Source organism: Marmota monax, unplaced genomic scaffold, assembly GCF_021218885.2.
Source record: "Marmota monax isolate L192 unplaced genomic scaffold, Marmota_monax_Labrador192_F-V1.1 WCK01_AAM20220418_F8-fsc00089, whole genome shotgun sequence".
Classification (NCBI taxonomy): Eukaryota; Metazoa; Chordata; class Mammalia; order Rodentia; family Sciuridae; genus Marmota; species Marmota monax.
The window spans coordinates 3,132,045-3,147,570 of NW_026694744.1; the positions used below are offsets into that span (position 1 = coordinate 3,132,045).

The 15,526-nt window shown below is 34.3% G+C and overlaps 1 protein-coding gene across 2 annotated transcripts in view; it reads right to left on the reverse strand.

Moving 5' to 3' along the window:
• Positions 1-15,526, reverse strand: part of Mospd2 (motile sperm domain containing 2) — a 42,704-nt gene that overhangs the window by 12,922 nt on the left and 14,256 nt on the right. For both annotated transcript variants that reach the window (XM_046424310.2, XM_046424309.2), the window contains exons 3-7: positions 11,536-11,691; positions 9,626-9,712; positions 7,792-7,946; positions 4,452-4,512; positions 2,087-2,125 (exon numbers count right to left, since the gene is read on the reverse strand). In XM_046424310.2, the coding sequence (XP_046280266.1) occupies positions 2,087-2,125; positions 4,452-4,512; positions 7,792-7,946; positions 9,626-9,712; positions 11,536-11,691 (498 nt within the window). The remainder of the gene's footprint in view (positions 1-2,086; positions 2,126-4,451; positions 4,513-7,791; positions 7,947-9,625; positions 9,713-11,535; positions 11,692-15,526) is intronic.

Genomic DNA, 15,526 nt, shown 5'->3' on the forward strand with positions numbered 1-15,526 from the left:
GTTTTCAATAGATATCCTTTATCAGGCTAAGCAAGTTCAATTCTGTGTAGTAAAGAACTGGCTCTTGCCCTCAGCTTCTGGGAGGTCTTTGTTTGCCTAGGGTCTTGGATCACACTGTAACAATATGACTTAGGTTGGGCACTGACAATGGCAGAAAGACAATCATGTGATTTAGGATGGGGGCTCTGGGTCACACAATGTCAATATACCTTTGGAGAGACTGGGCACAGAGATGAACCATGAGTTAATCAATCATGTCTATGTAATAGAGCCCTAATAAAAACTCTGAAAACTGAGGCTTGATTGAGCTTCCATGATTGTCAATATTCCATGTGCATTGCCACACATTGATTCTGGCAAAGTAATGTGCTCCACATTTGGAACTTCCCTTGGCCAATTTTAATATGAATCTTTTTTTTTTTTCTGTAATTAACTGTGACTCTGAGTATAATACCTTTCAATGTGTTCTAGCAGTCCTTCCAGAGAATTATCAAACCTGTGGGTGATTGTGGTAACCTTTGAGCTTGCAGTTTATGCCAGAAGTGAGGGTGGGGGTCTTCTATGGACTGCTATGATCTAACTTGCAGTTGTTCCAACTCTGCATTTTCCATTCCCAGTTTCAGTACTTTTATCATGACAGGGTACTAGATTTTGTTGGATACTTTGTCTGTGTCTACTGAGATGATCATGCAGTTTTTTTTCCCTCTGCATTCTATTAATATGGTGGATTATGTTGGCTTTCCTATATTACATTCTTGAGATACATCCCACTTGGTCATGGTGTATATTGCTTTTTATGTTCTGCTGTATTCTGTTTGCTTTGTTGAGGACTGGTACATCTATATTTATAAGGATTACAGTTTGTAGTTTTTTTTCCTGTTGGGTTTGATATTAGAGTGATACTTGCCACTTAAAATGAGTTTGGAAGTGTTCCCCTCCTCTTCTATTTTTTGAACTGTTTACAAAGGATTGGTGTTGATTCTTCTTTAAAAATTTCGTAGAATTTACCAAGGAAGCCACCTGGACCTAGGCTTCTCTTTTTGGGAAGTTTTGTGGTTGCTGATTTAATTTTGTTAAAATTCTATTCTGATTCTTTTTGAGTCAGTTTCAATTGTTTGCATCTTTGTAAGAATTTAGCCATTTCATCAAGGTTATCTAATTTCTTGGCATACAATTATTTATGGTATTTACTTATAATTATTTAAAAAATAATTTATTAATTTTTATTTGTTTTAATCAGTTGTACATGACAATACAATGCACTTTGATACACCATATATAAGGGAGTTTATTTTCTCATTCTTCTGGTTGTACATGATGTAGAATCCCACAGGTCATATAGTCATATATGTACCTAGAGTAATAATGTCTATATAGTTCTTTTTATTTTGATAAAGTCAGTAGTGATGTCTGCTGTTTAATTCCAAATTTTAATAATTTAAGTATTTTTCTTCATCAGTTTTGATAAAGGTTTATCATTATGTTGAAGTGATGAAGTTTTCAAAGAACCAACTTTTAGTTTTGTTGATTTTCTCTATTGCTTTCTATGTAACTGGCATTTGTAAACATCAATGAAAGTGCACATTCAGAGAAAACAAAAATTACAATCACTTTAAAGTTGGTAAATTGTTTTTCAATGGATTTAAAAAAATATTGCCAAAAATATATTATCACTGCCAAAAGGGCCATGTTGCTACAGAGATTTGGGGTGTATTTCACATTCATCCCATCTTTTTCTTCAACACTTGGAGCCCAAGAGAAAACCTAGCCAAGGCCTGTATTCTGTGATGTACCCTGTTTGTGGATGGCAAATTAAGGCTTCTGGTTATAGTGTCACCTGAATGACTGAATATCTTGAGGTTGTTTTTAGAAACGACTAGTGAGTACCCCAGAGTCTGGGCATAGAATGTCAGCCCCATTTATTTAGGACCAGCCATTGAGTACTCTAGTGCTAGTGTCTTAAGAGTACATACTAAGAACAATACAATTTGTTATAAAATAGCTGTAGAAATATGGATAATGTGGCAAAGTAAGAAAAAAGAAAATCTGATATTTTGTTTTAGGAAAGCATAAATAATTTACTCACCATTCATTATCCAGGGCATATCAAAGATCACCATTTTTGCTGAAAGATGAAAAAATTCAATAAATGTGACTGAGTCTCTCTATAGTACTATCACTTATATGTGACCTAGAAAAATCTGATCACTTAAATATAAATAAGAATTAAGCTGGTTGACCAAGTTCAATTCAGTGAAGCATGAGTAGTGCTGGGACTGAACCAACATCTCACAATGGTGAGTGGCTTGCCCAGGAAGATGACTAGTGGGAAATCAATAATGCACTGACACTGCTGTTCTGAGTGTTTCTTTGTTCATTGATTGCTTGCACAAAAGTACAAAAGAAAGTAAGTTAAGTGGGTAAGTGGAGTCTTTGGACCTGGTATGTCATATTAGTGCCAAAGGCCCCTGAACTTTAAAAACATTTCCATGTCTAATTTATGGTTTTAATGATACTTTTCTAGAGATTATACTATTAAACCAGTCTCACAGTTGCCTCCATCCCTTAATAAATCATTATGTTTTAAGTAACAAAAATATTTCTACTTTTTAATGAGTTGCAGGAAGCCAATAATTCCAAAGTATACAGAATTATAGTTTACACACTGAATAGAAGATATTAAATAGCCCTATTAACAACTGTGAGAAAGAACCAGAAACCACAAAGAGGAGTTTTGATATCCAATTCATTCATAACCCACTTGAATCAAATGTATGAAATATGATATGTCAAGAGCTTTGTAATGTTTTGAACAACCAATAATAAAAAAAACAAACCAGATGAATCAATATGTAATTTTATGTTTCTTTGAGCAGAGAACCTTCCAGAGTAGGTATAATAATGTAGGGCAAGTGAAGTACATATAAAGAACAAGGTACAAGTAAAGAGATACCCTGGTCTTAAGCCCAGTTCATTTGGCATATGCTTGAGATATACTGATTAAATCCATTTCATGATGGATTTTGAAGAATAATCAATTTAAGATTCCACACAATTCAATGTCTGCAAAAGTACAGTATGCTGGTAGAATATATATTATCTGTAGTCATCTGAAATGAACAGCATTCTAATTCATGTTTATAAAGATCTATGAATTAATCAATAATTCTTTCAAAAAATCCTGGATGTATTTTATAAAGTAATAAGAATATTTGTTATTTCTAAGTGGCTCTTTACAAACTCCTTTAGATATTTCAATAAATAAGTGGACATTTTATTTTCATTTTGTCCATCAGAGAATCTAACTAATAATATGGAGTAGTGATATCCTATAAACTGAGGATTGGCACTGCTCAGCAAGCCTCAAAGAGTCAGGGTACATGTCAGATACAAAAGAATTCATAAGGAATAGCAGATGCTACAGGTTCCCCAAACTGAACACTACTGGTCATTCTCTATAGCTAAGAACATTCACAAATACTGTCTCTGAAGAGAGAGAGCAAGGCTAGAGGTGGCAGCACTATTCTTAATATCCATTACGCTTTTAGTCTATTCCTAACTTCACATTAACAATAATAATATGAAAGCAAGCCAAAGTAAGATGCTTTAGGAATTTTTATATTTCAATGTCACCTAAATCATGAGTCCCAAATGACCCTAATTGAGATATCTGCCAGGAGTATACCAGGAAGGATCTATGAATTTCCATTTTTTTTTTTATTTTCTTATCGCCTCCCTTCTATCTTTTTATTTTTAACCCACTGGGGTTCAATATATTTGACTGTTTATGTGGGTTGGCAGCTTGTTTTCCTTGGGTGGAACTCATCATATAAATCCAACAAATGAAAAAAAATGAGCATATGAGATTTAGGAGTTTTCCATTTGGGTAATTACCAAAAAGTTAAAACTAAAAACAAATAAATAAACTCCAGATTCAAATATAGTGCTTTCTTGTGAAGTATTTTCTTAATGACAATATTTAGAGAGCAATCAAAACACACTGTACTTTATGTAACAATGTTGCTTATCATACAGTGTATTTAATCAATATTGCTATCTGTTCTTACATGCAAAAACATTCCATATAATAAATACAATTTAAAATAAATTTCTAAATTGAAAGGATAGTAAAATGAGGATAATATTTTAAGTAAATGTCTATTTGTATGTACCTTTGTATGTGTGTGTGTGTGTTTTATTGGACGTATACATACATTTTAGAACTTAAACTTTTAAAACTAACTATAAAGAACAATGACTACTTATGAAAAAAATTCCTCTTAACCTACTATAAAATGCACTTAGACATCCCCCTTGTACACATTTAAATCTCTTCATCAGAAAATAATGTTTTAGGTATGAAAGTCTATAATAATATAACGAACTACAATTCTCAGACATTGTCTATAGTTTCAATATATTATATTTTTATAAAGGAGTAAGTTACTTACAGAGGTATTTAGGGTAATAAACCTTAAAGCAGTTGATGATAAAGCGTACAAAGTCCATGTCCTAAAATAAAGATTAAATCTTTAAGACTGTCCGTATTAGAGAACTTTAAATTGCACATTTCTAAAGGTCATAAATGGTTAAATACAAATGAGACAATTATTAAATTCTTAAAAATGAGCTCATATAAATATTTACATTTCCAAGCATTAAGTTTTTAGGTCATTAAACTGTAATTATCAGCCCTAAAATTAAGTTGAAGAAATCAGATGCTTGAATGACATTTTAAAATTATTGCTCAAACTTGTTATGTATTTCAGGCTGCTATGGCAATGGGGCATAAAATGGGTCTAAAAGCAATCCCCACAGAAAAATTCTAAAAATCTACTGAACAATTCAAGAATTATTAAAACAAGAATACATACAGTTTATAACTTGGAATGATTATATACACACACACACATACACACACACACACACAAATTCTGGTAGAATATTTGCCTTCTAAATCTACTTTTTCCACCACATAATAGCTTCAACAAAATATATTTTATTTTTTTTACCCAACAGTTAATCTGATAACACTGACCAAAGTATCAAAGTATCTACTTTACTTCTCTGACTTCTTTCCTTTTATTTAGGGACCTCAAATTATTCTTTTAGTTTACATTCAAGTGTTGTTCATTGACTTCAATTTCTGGGAGAATTTGTAAACTTAGCTGTCTGGTAAGTTCTAATGCTTTAAGCACAGCAACAGTAAATTAGGTCATTAGGGATGTTATTTGCCTTTCATTCTATGTTCTTTCATGGGCACAGGCTGTTTCAGTAATCCTGATCTGCCACCTCATAAAGTCTGCTGGATGAAAGATATAAGCAGGCAAACTAAAATCCATCACAATTACTGAAAGGCAGATTGTTCTAGAGATGACAGTCTATATAAAGTCATCCCTAGCCTCTGAGTTGCAGCATCTTTAATTGCAGTAAACTGAAAGTAAGCGTCCTTAACTATCTGAAGTAGTTATTATGGGATAAATCCTAGCATATAATAATAGCTTTATAAATAGTCATTACATCTACTGTGCAAAGTTTCATAATTTGTGGTTAAGTAAGAGTCAAAGAAAATAGCTGAAAAGAACTAGTTATATCAAAATTTGGTTACCTAGTTTATAATTTGTGATCCCTCTAGAAACTTTGCCTAGTCTTTGTCTAATATTCTTGTTTCCACCAATTATTTAATCGACTATGCTTGTTCATCAAATCTTGAGTTACTGCTATTCACATGGATTTTGATAGGATGCCACTGCTGTGTGTCTATCAGTGGGTACTACATAAAATAGCTCCATGAATCCTATTGCTCTGCATTCTATAAGAATGCCTTTGTTTCTGAGGATATTATATGTTATTTTGGAAAATGTCCTTCCTTTGAGGACCCATGGAAGATTTTTCCCTCTAGTTCAACTATCAGGAATGGATACACTTGTTCGAGAATACTGATTTTCAAGTATGGCCACTGCATAATTTTAAAAGATTTCATTTCCTTAGGCAGGCAGCTGAAAGCTTAGAGTCAAACTGGTAGCCCAACTCTAACAAATGATTTCTTTATGTTTTGCTTTGTAATTCTGTATACATCTTTATAAGCTGATTTAAGTGAATCATGAGAAGGTCATATATAGAAAGAAGTTATGCAATAAGATTCAAGTAGTTTAAAACAATAATGACTGAAATAATTAGTCATGCAAATAGACTTTATTTACAAATTAAAGATCATGAGATATCATATAAGTTGCTTGAAAAACAGCTTGTCAATTCCCTGTCTCTATATTTGGTAATAGAAAATATTAACATTTCTTTTGCATGATTCTGGGTTAATAGGAAATTACCATACCCAAAGGATAAAAGAATCACGACTTACCTTTATGGAATATTTATTTATTTAGGTAATTTGATTTTGAATATAAAACAATTTCCTCTGTAATTAAAAACCTATTCACATGGAAACTAGTTTGGAAAAATCTAGGGCATTGGATTCTTAAACAAGAAAGAGTAATAGAAACATGAAAAAAATAATCCGTGGTCCTATCACACCCAAAACTTCTTGTTAATAATTCTCTCTAGCCTTAAGTCTAAGGTTTCTTTCTTTCTTTCTTTTTTTTTATTGAGCTACATATCACCATATTATGGTAAAACAATCTTTTTCATTAAAGAAGTATTCTCCAATATTACTATAAATTCTTTATAAACACAATTTTATATAGCTACATATACTCCACCAATTAGATACGCCATAGTTTACCATTTCAACAAGTTGGATGTTTTCTAGGTTTTTGCTATTTTAAATGACATCCTGAGAAACATTTTCATGCTTTTTTAAAATTCAGGATTATTTCTTTAGAACAGATTTCTAGAAGTTAGTTACGAGAAAACAGTCTGAATATGGACACTTTAAGGTTCTTAAAATACTTTGCCAAATGGATTTCCAAAAAGATTTAAACACTGCTGTGAGTGGGTCTGCAAATGCCATTTCACTGCTACCAGAATCTGCCACGGTTTAAATGTAAGAGACAACAGTTAAAATAAATGTGCCAACTGATCTCAATTGCTGCTAAAGGTTTTATATTTAGCACTAAAGAGGGGCCGAAATTAAAGACTGAATACTTTGATGTTTTTTTCTGATATGGGGTCTTGCTAAGTTGCCCAAGCTGGCCTCAGGCTCCTGGGAACAGGCAATCCTCCTTCCACTAACTTCTGAGTAGCTGGGATTACAGGCATGCAGCCCACTCCCAGTTGCTTGACTTATGTTTTTAAGCTTGGCAAAAATCATCTGAGGGTTAAAGTTTAGCAAATCAAACAAACAAATAGAAAACAAATCCAAATTAGCAAATGAAAGTACCCAACAAAATCACAGTATGTGCAAAACTCATGTGAACATTTTGCAACTGCAAAACACGGTATAATATAATGTCATAGAGATCATACATGAATTACTTGATATTTATTGCATGTGTTTCCTCTGTGCAGGGCACAGGAATGGGTGCAGTAGGATATGAACCATGGTAAAAAAGCTGTCATCACATTAACTCATACTCTGCCAGTCTTGATGTCCTACCTCATCATCCTGTATATCAGACAAGGGACATTTCTAGGAATTCTAGTGTCAATGCCAAATACTGAAGCAAATTTAATTCTCTGCAAACCCAATTCCATGTCTGACTCTATTCAAAGAAAAGAAATGTCAAACTTAAGTTAGCTCTATTTTACAACAAAATTTGGTTGGCAGGGAATACAGGAAAGACGGAAGAAGCCAGGATAAACAATGGTTTAGAATTAATGGAAAATGCTTACTATGCTATTCAGTCCAGTTTCTGACAGGTCAAACATCACTGTTATAGGTTTCCCATTTTCTCTCTTAGCATAACGTTCCAACCAGAATGCTATGAGCTTCTTTTTGTCCAAAATAGTTTTCTGGTCTTTTATATGATACTTCACTCTGATCCAGACTTTTAAAGCAGAACAAAAGATAAAGAACAAGATTTATGGCATTTTAATATTATTACATACATATATAGCCTTTTCCTTGACATGTTTCTTCATTTATAACTCATTTTGTTTCATATATTAAAAGCAGCTCTTCTTTCTTTTAAATGAGAAATAGTTGCCCTTGGGTCCTTTAAATTAAAGAGAAGCAGAGAAGTTTAAACTATTTTTTTTCCCTTAGGAAATAAACAACCTTCACTTCTATGGGGAAACAGAACATGCAGGTGAACAAACACTATTTGGTAATAACCTAAAAGTGCTCTTCAGTGTGTTTGGAAAGAAAGCCAATGGTTCTGCCAAGAACTAGAAAAAATGTTTCATCCAGAGGAAAGACACTGACAGGTGTGATGAAGGCCTGAACAGGTGATGAGCAGAGCAAGACAAATGCTTCAGATGGTGGTGGAAGCTCTGACAAGTGGTAAGAGGAGATGTGGAATAGACAGGAGCTGGGCTTGAGGGACTTTGGAACACCAGGACATTTTGGTTTTCCTATTTCAAAATACATTTTGGGTAGTGGCATAGAGGATAGAGTGGAAGAGGCAAGGAAGGAAACTTAATAGTCTATGACTTGGGAAGGGACTAAGAACAAGTGGGTGGTAGTCAGGGACTGAAATGAGGAAGCACTGGTGAGGATGGAAAAGGCACCAAATTCAAGCTATATTAGAGGAAAAGACAATGGGTGAGACTGAGTAGGGCAATATAGAAAGTGGGCAAGTGGTAGGATGCAGATGTTCAGTTGTGTGTCATTTTAAAAAGCAGCTGACAGTCACGTGGTACCAGTTAGTGGGTAGCTGGGTATGTGCACATGGTGTGGAGACTACTTGGGATCCCCACCACTTGTCCAGAGGTGGCTGAAGTTGCCATTATTCTTCAGATGACCCAAGGAGATAGTATTAGCTGGAAAGTCAAAGAAGCCAAGAAAAGACTAAGCCTGGGAAACATATTTAAGGGGCAAGCAGCAGAAAAACTAAAAGAAATAAAGATTGAGAGAGAAAATAGTGAAAAGGGAAAGATAAGATATTGTTAAAATACAGTACAGATCACAAGCTAAAGAGAAAACTAGCAAGACGAGCACAGGACAGCTATTCAGTCCAGGGATCAAACACACCTGTCAAATCCCACCCATGGCACAATATGAAGCTAGATTTGGTGCAAGTGGAGAGGACAATGAAGGAGTCATCTGAACAACAGAGATGACTGTTTCTGTTCTTGTTATTATACACATTTTGGAAAAAAGCTAAGGGGAGATGACTGAGAAACACACACAAAATGTCCATTTATCAAGTGTAAGCAACTGTAAAAAAGATTCTTCATAAAAATATTGGGTCAAATGTTAACAACAACATCAACAATAAAAATGACTTCCTGTATAACCATCCAAATGTTAACAACAAAGTCAAAATAGAAAATAGTAACTCAGAATCAAATTACTTTGGTTTATAGGATGCAGCATTTGCATTTACTGCCTACTTTCTTATAATGCAAACAGAATGCACAACTATTAAGTATGTGATATGCAGTAAAGATGGTCCTGATCATCCCTAATTGCAGGAGGCGAGCAGTGTACTACAGATGGAGAAAGTGCTGTGGATTAATTCAATTGAGAAAGATAAATGTCAGTGCATAAATTAAATATACTTACACAATTTGTTGCCTTCTTTGTCATAACCATGCAGATAAATACCACCAATTTCTAACAACCATCTGGGAATGGAGGATTCATTAAGGTCTAAAAAGTGATAAACTTTGATCAGTAATTGTAATTTAGGGACCAAAAGATGAAACTGACAATGTAAAGGTAATGGTACATAGTAGCTCATATATAAAGATACAACTAGCAATACAAAGGGGTTTTCCTACTAAGGAAACAAACTACATAAAGACATATGGAGAGCTGTGGGTATATCTCAAATGGTAAGGCCCTTGCCTGGCATGTGCAAGATCCCATGTTTGATCCCTAGCACTGCAAACAAATAAAGATATACAGGTGACAGAAATGGAAATACTCTGTTTTCTTTGACAAGTCAGTCATTATTTATTTGGATACATTTCCACATTCTGGGTGTGGCTCACATAATTATTTGCCTTGCAAACAAATATTATCACTACCAGACAATTTCAAGAGAACACAGTAGAGGCCCAGGATGTAGCTCAATGGTGGGGTATGTTTAGTACATGAAGCCTGGGTTCAATCTAGCACAGAGAAGAAAAGAAAAAAAGAAAGAAAATGTTTGTATGTATTCACATAAACTCAAATTTGGAGGAGAAAAACTCATTTTGGTTTTTTTATTAAAATGATATTTTTCTAAAAAAGTTTGATATCCAGTAGTCTCTAACAAAGTTTATAACCTCGGGGCAGTAGAAAATTCAAGAAATACACAAGATCCTTTAATAGGGAGAACAAACAATGTGCCTGTCCTATCTCTGCTAGGGCTGAAGACCAGCATGGCAAAGTGTAAGCTTTTGTTTAATTTACCAGCAGTTCCCCAAGAACTTTACAAGGTTTCTCTTTTCTCACACTCCCACTGCTTATCCTATCTCTGTTTGCCACCCAAAACTAGCAATTCTATGTAAGAACACAAGTATGGTTGAGTTAAAAAGTATATTATGTACTTAAATGATTTAAAAATATCAGATTAATTTTTTCCTTCAGTAATAAGTGCTTCACTGTTTGCTGAAAAGTTCCCATGGTTTTAAAATTTCCAATCACATTCTTTCTTTTTTATTAGTACAATCACTTTATTTCTTCAATAATCCCTTTCTCATGGATTCCTTCTACAAGTATGAACAGTGAGGAGAGATCTTCTCTAATTATTTGTTGACTGTCTTGCACTAAATTTTCAGAGTCATTCACGCTAGAGTTTATAATATTCAAGGACAGGAAATCCTTCTTTATACCTAATTGAAATCAGTAGTTATGCCAGTTTCTTCTTGCTAAATTTTTAGGAGACAGATAACAGGTAACCCCCTCCTGTGAAGAGCTCTTCATATACTTGAAGACCATGCTACAACTCCTTCTAAGATTTAAAACTCCCATTTGGGGACAGATTTCAATCTAGTAGTGAACTTTAAAAATTAAGAAGAGAAAACTGCCATTGGAATCCTTGGGGATAAGTTTGCTTTTCTGGAATCCCTATCCATTTAACAATTCTATATAAACACTTACAAGCACAAAGAACTCTGGGAATAGGGAAAGGCATTGGAAAAAACAGAAAATCAAGAAAATAACATTTCCTTATTTCTAGGTCCAGTTGTGAGGATGCTGCCTTACTGTTATATAATGATGCCAAACTAAACACAAGTTAGAAGGCTGTGCTGTGAAGAATGTGTGATTCTGCTCCCTGGTGAGTTGATTTCCTTAGGAATGATCCTACTTATAAGACCTTTTCACAAGATGTTCCTTTGAAAGTGTTATTAGGTCTTTCTAAATAATTATGTTCATATGTGTATGACAATTGCCAAGAATATGTATAAATACAACATTTAATAAATGTAAAACAGTAACATTTGTGTAGGCAATGTCACCTGTCACAGTTAAACTGAATTGCTTACCATTGACAGAAAATTCTTTTCTCCACTGAAAACTCTCATCAAGCATCTTTAGTGTTTCATCGACAACATTATGTCTCCAATGTAAGTAACTTTCAACCCAGTTATCATCTTGTTGTAGCCTTTCAACATCACGTGGATCATATTTTTCTGGCTTATCTAGGGAAAAAAGAGTAATAAATATCCAAGTCAGATTAATTCTGCAAATTAAAAACAACAAATGCCCATACCAAGAAGAAGAAAGACCTGGGAGACAAAGCAAAGATATTTCAGGACAGATGTAGGGATATAATTCAGATGAAGATGCAATTTAAAGGACTGATGGAATTTCTAAGTGAGAGAAAAATGAAATTAAAGACTGCATATTTTAAAAAATTACACCAGAGCCTGATGCATGCCTATAGTCCCAGCAACTCAGGAGGCTGAGGCAGGAGGATCACTTGAGCCTGGAATCACAGTGAAACACGGTCTCAGAAAACCAAACTAAACCCAAACAAAGAGACCCCCAAAAGAAGACCAGAGTAAAATATTTAGCACAACCCTCTCTAAAACTATAAACCAGTATCTGGGAAGATCAATTGTTATATGAATTTAAAATCTTTACTGTATTCAAATAAAGACATATGAATAGAAATTAGTAAGTTATTTAAAAAAGATGGTTTCTTGGCAAGTGTTATTTAAAAAAAAATAAACTAAATGCAAAATGAAAAATTGATCACATATGCAGCATTATGTTATTTATTATTTCCATACTGAGGCCAACATTTTCAATAATTTATTGGAATAATTATTTTCAATAATAATAACTTCTCACTATGGGCCTACACACATGCTATATACCTAATTTCTATACCAGATATTCTTCCTTGTATGCCTTATTCTCACTATGTTTCTGCAAATGAACTTTCCTTGTCTTTGTACAACCATCTCTGTGCAACTAAATTCTACCATTCTACAATACTCCTTTCAAATGTTTCTTCTTCCATAAAGATATAATTTCTTCTCTCCTGTGAACAGCAGTACAGGACTTGAACTAAGCCTTTCTTAAGGCACTTACCAGTTTTTGCTTTGAATTACAGTTCCTGGCATGCATGCCATATTTCCCTAATAGACAATAAAAATGCAAAATGTAGACATCTTAAGAATCCTCCCAAACAGATGACAGTAGTGCCAATGAGAAGTCCTTCAGCAAACCTTTGCTGACACAATCTATTCTATCTCATTTTGTTTTCTTCATCTTCAGCTATCTGTATCCTCCCAGGGACCCATGAAAAAGCTTGGGAAAATTCCCTGGCTCCTTCATTTCCTTTTCTTTCAGATCTAGTTAGTTTCCAAGTTTTATAGATGTTTCTTTCCAGTTCCACTGCCTTTATTCCAGAACTTCAGAGATAATAGCAGGAAGGGCATGAAAACATAAAGTGCATTTAGAGAACTGTCTTCTTTGAGTCTCAATTTCCTTATCTTTAAGTTGTTTTATATACACATAGTGCTATATGAGGGCCAGATGAAAAAACATACATGAAAGTTCTTGGAAATTTAAATCACTCTAAAATATGAGACCATACATCATAAATCTGTAGATTGTCACTTTGGATGTGCTTTTTAATATCTGGGCTCTATTTTTAATCTATAAAATAAATGGTTTTGTGGTACTTGCACCTTGGAAAATGCTTTTTAGTTTTGCTATTCAAAAATTCATCATATTTTTAAAAAATCATATGTGACATTTATAAGCATAAGTTGGAAATAAAAGAATTCACATAATCTCCTGTCCCCTGAAGAAGAATCATCCAGTTGGGTTACTGGATCAATAAGGTATTTCCTCTGAAATTACAGACTGACTTCATGTATTTTCAAGAAACATTCTGCTAAATACTCAAGTCTGCATAACTGTAGTTTACTCATCAGTCGTTCTTTCAAATAAAAATGGTGTTCCAGGAAAAATGTGACTAATTCAGATGGCGACTTAAACATACATAGCATGCAGAAGTGTTTTATGCATACTTCTCCATTCCTTCACATAGAACATTAAGAGGACATGTCCTCAAAGGTCAATATTTAATAAAATTTACTGTATCATTAGAGACTTTCTAAAATAAAATTGGCTTTTTTTAAAATCTCCTTTTTCTTTTTTCACTGAGAGGGCTGACAAGCAAGACTATGAAGACTATTGGCCTTGATTTGGGTCATGGAATCAGCAGTTTTGTCCACCATTGCTTCTGTGCAATCACTACAAATGTCATCACAGTGATAAAGGCAAATGATATCTTAGAATTATTATGAAAATAGTTTTGACCTCATAGACTTCTAAAAGCGTCTTAGGCATCCCCTAGGGTCACAGACTCTGAAAACTCCTCATTTAGAATTATATTTGGTAAGTGGTAAAAATTCAGTAAACATTAGCCATAAGAAAAAAGAAAACATTATTTTTCTCATTATTACTATCACTGCTAGTACTATCACTAGGGAAAGCATAAAGAAGACAGTGCTCATTACTAAGACATTTAAAGACTGTGCCTTTTTTGGGGGGTGGGGGTAACCACAGATTGAACCCAGAGGCACAGATTGAACCACTGAGTCTCGCTCCTTTTTTTTTTTTTTTTTTTTAATTTTGAGACAGGGTCACACTAAGTTGCTTAAGGCCTCGCTAAATTGCTGAGGCTGGCTTTGAACTAGCAATCCTCCTGACTTAGTCTCCCAGGCCACTGGGATTACAGGCATGAGTCAATGCACCCAGTTAGCCTACTGCCTTTTGATAACCTTCAAGGACACAGATCTTTAAAATGAGAAAAGTTCACTTATGGTAAAGTGATTTTTATTATTAATAGACATATATTTACATATTAAATGGTTTCTAACCGTTTACACCTAGACAAATAGAAATGAAATCAGACAAGGGAGAAAGTAAAGAAGATATATGAAGAGGAGAATGTGGGACTTGGAAGAGAGAGGCAGGAGAAAAGTAGAGGCAGAAGGGAACAGAGGAAAAGGGGTTGGAGCAGAGAGGTGAAGAAAGGGGAGGGGGGAGAGAGAATAAGAGAAAGAGAAGGAGACAAAGACAAGAGGCAGAAAGAGAACTGAACATTTGAAGTAAGGAAAATATGGCCTAGGAACACAAGCTAAGAGGCAAAAATTAATTGTGCTTACGACAACAAAATCTGCTGTTTTCAAACATAACCCACAGATAACTGGAAGTTTTCAGAAAACCAGTCCTTTGACAAGTCTAGATGTGCTGTGGTTTGAATGGGTTCCCACTAAAATTTAGGTGTTACCAATGGCATAGTGTAAATAGGTGAGGTCTTTAGGAGGTGATTACTATGAGGGCTTCTGTTGTTACTGGGAGTAAGACCTTATAAAAGAGGCTTCCCCAAGTGTTAGCTAGCTTGCCCTTCTGCCTTTTGCCATGTGAGGATTTAGCAAGAACTTCCTTACCAGACAATGCTAGAGTCTTGATCTGGAACTTCCCAGCCTCCAAAATTCTCAGAAAATAAATTTTGACTTTTTATAAATTACCCAGTCCCAGACTAAGACAAATTGTTACAGGAAGAAGCTAAAGACATGTGCTTAAAATGTATCTGAAGATAAAAATGTGCATGCATACACATACTTAGGGCATTACTTTGAAAGACTTCACCTATCAATGATTAATATGAATATATGAGGAGGGGTTTAGTTTTATGCACAGATATATATGTATATAATCTCAATTCTTTTTCCTTATTACTTTCATCTTACTATGGATCTGTGACAACTTCATTACAGACCAACATTAATCTCAAGTGATAGATTTTTTTAAGCCTCATCTCTGCATTTCTTCCCCCTCTCTCCTTCCCTTCCTTCCTTTCTTATATTTCTCCTCCCTTCCTTCTTTCCTTCCTTTGTACTGGGGATTGAACCCAGGGGTAACTGGGTTAAGTACTGAGCTACATCCCCAACCCTTTTTACTTTTTATTTTAAGACAGGGTCTCACTAAGTTATTGAGGTCCTTGCTAAA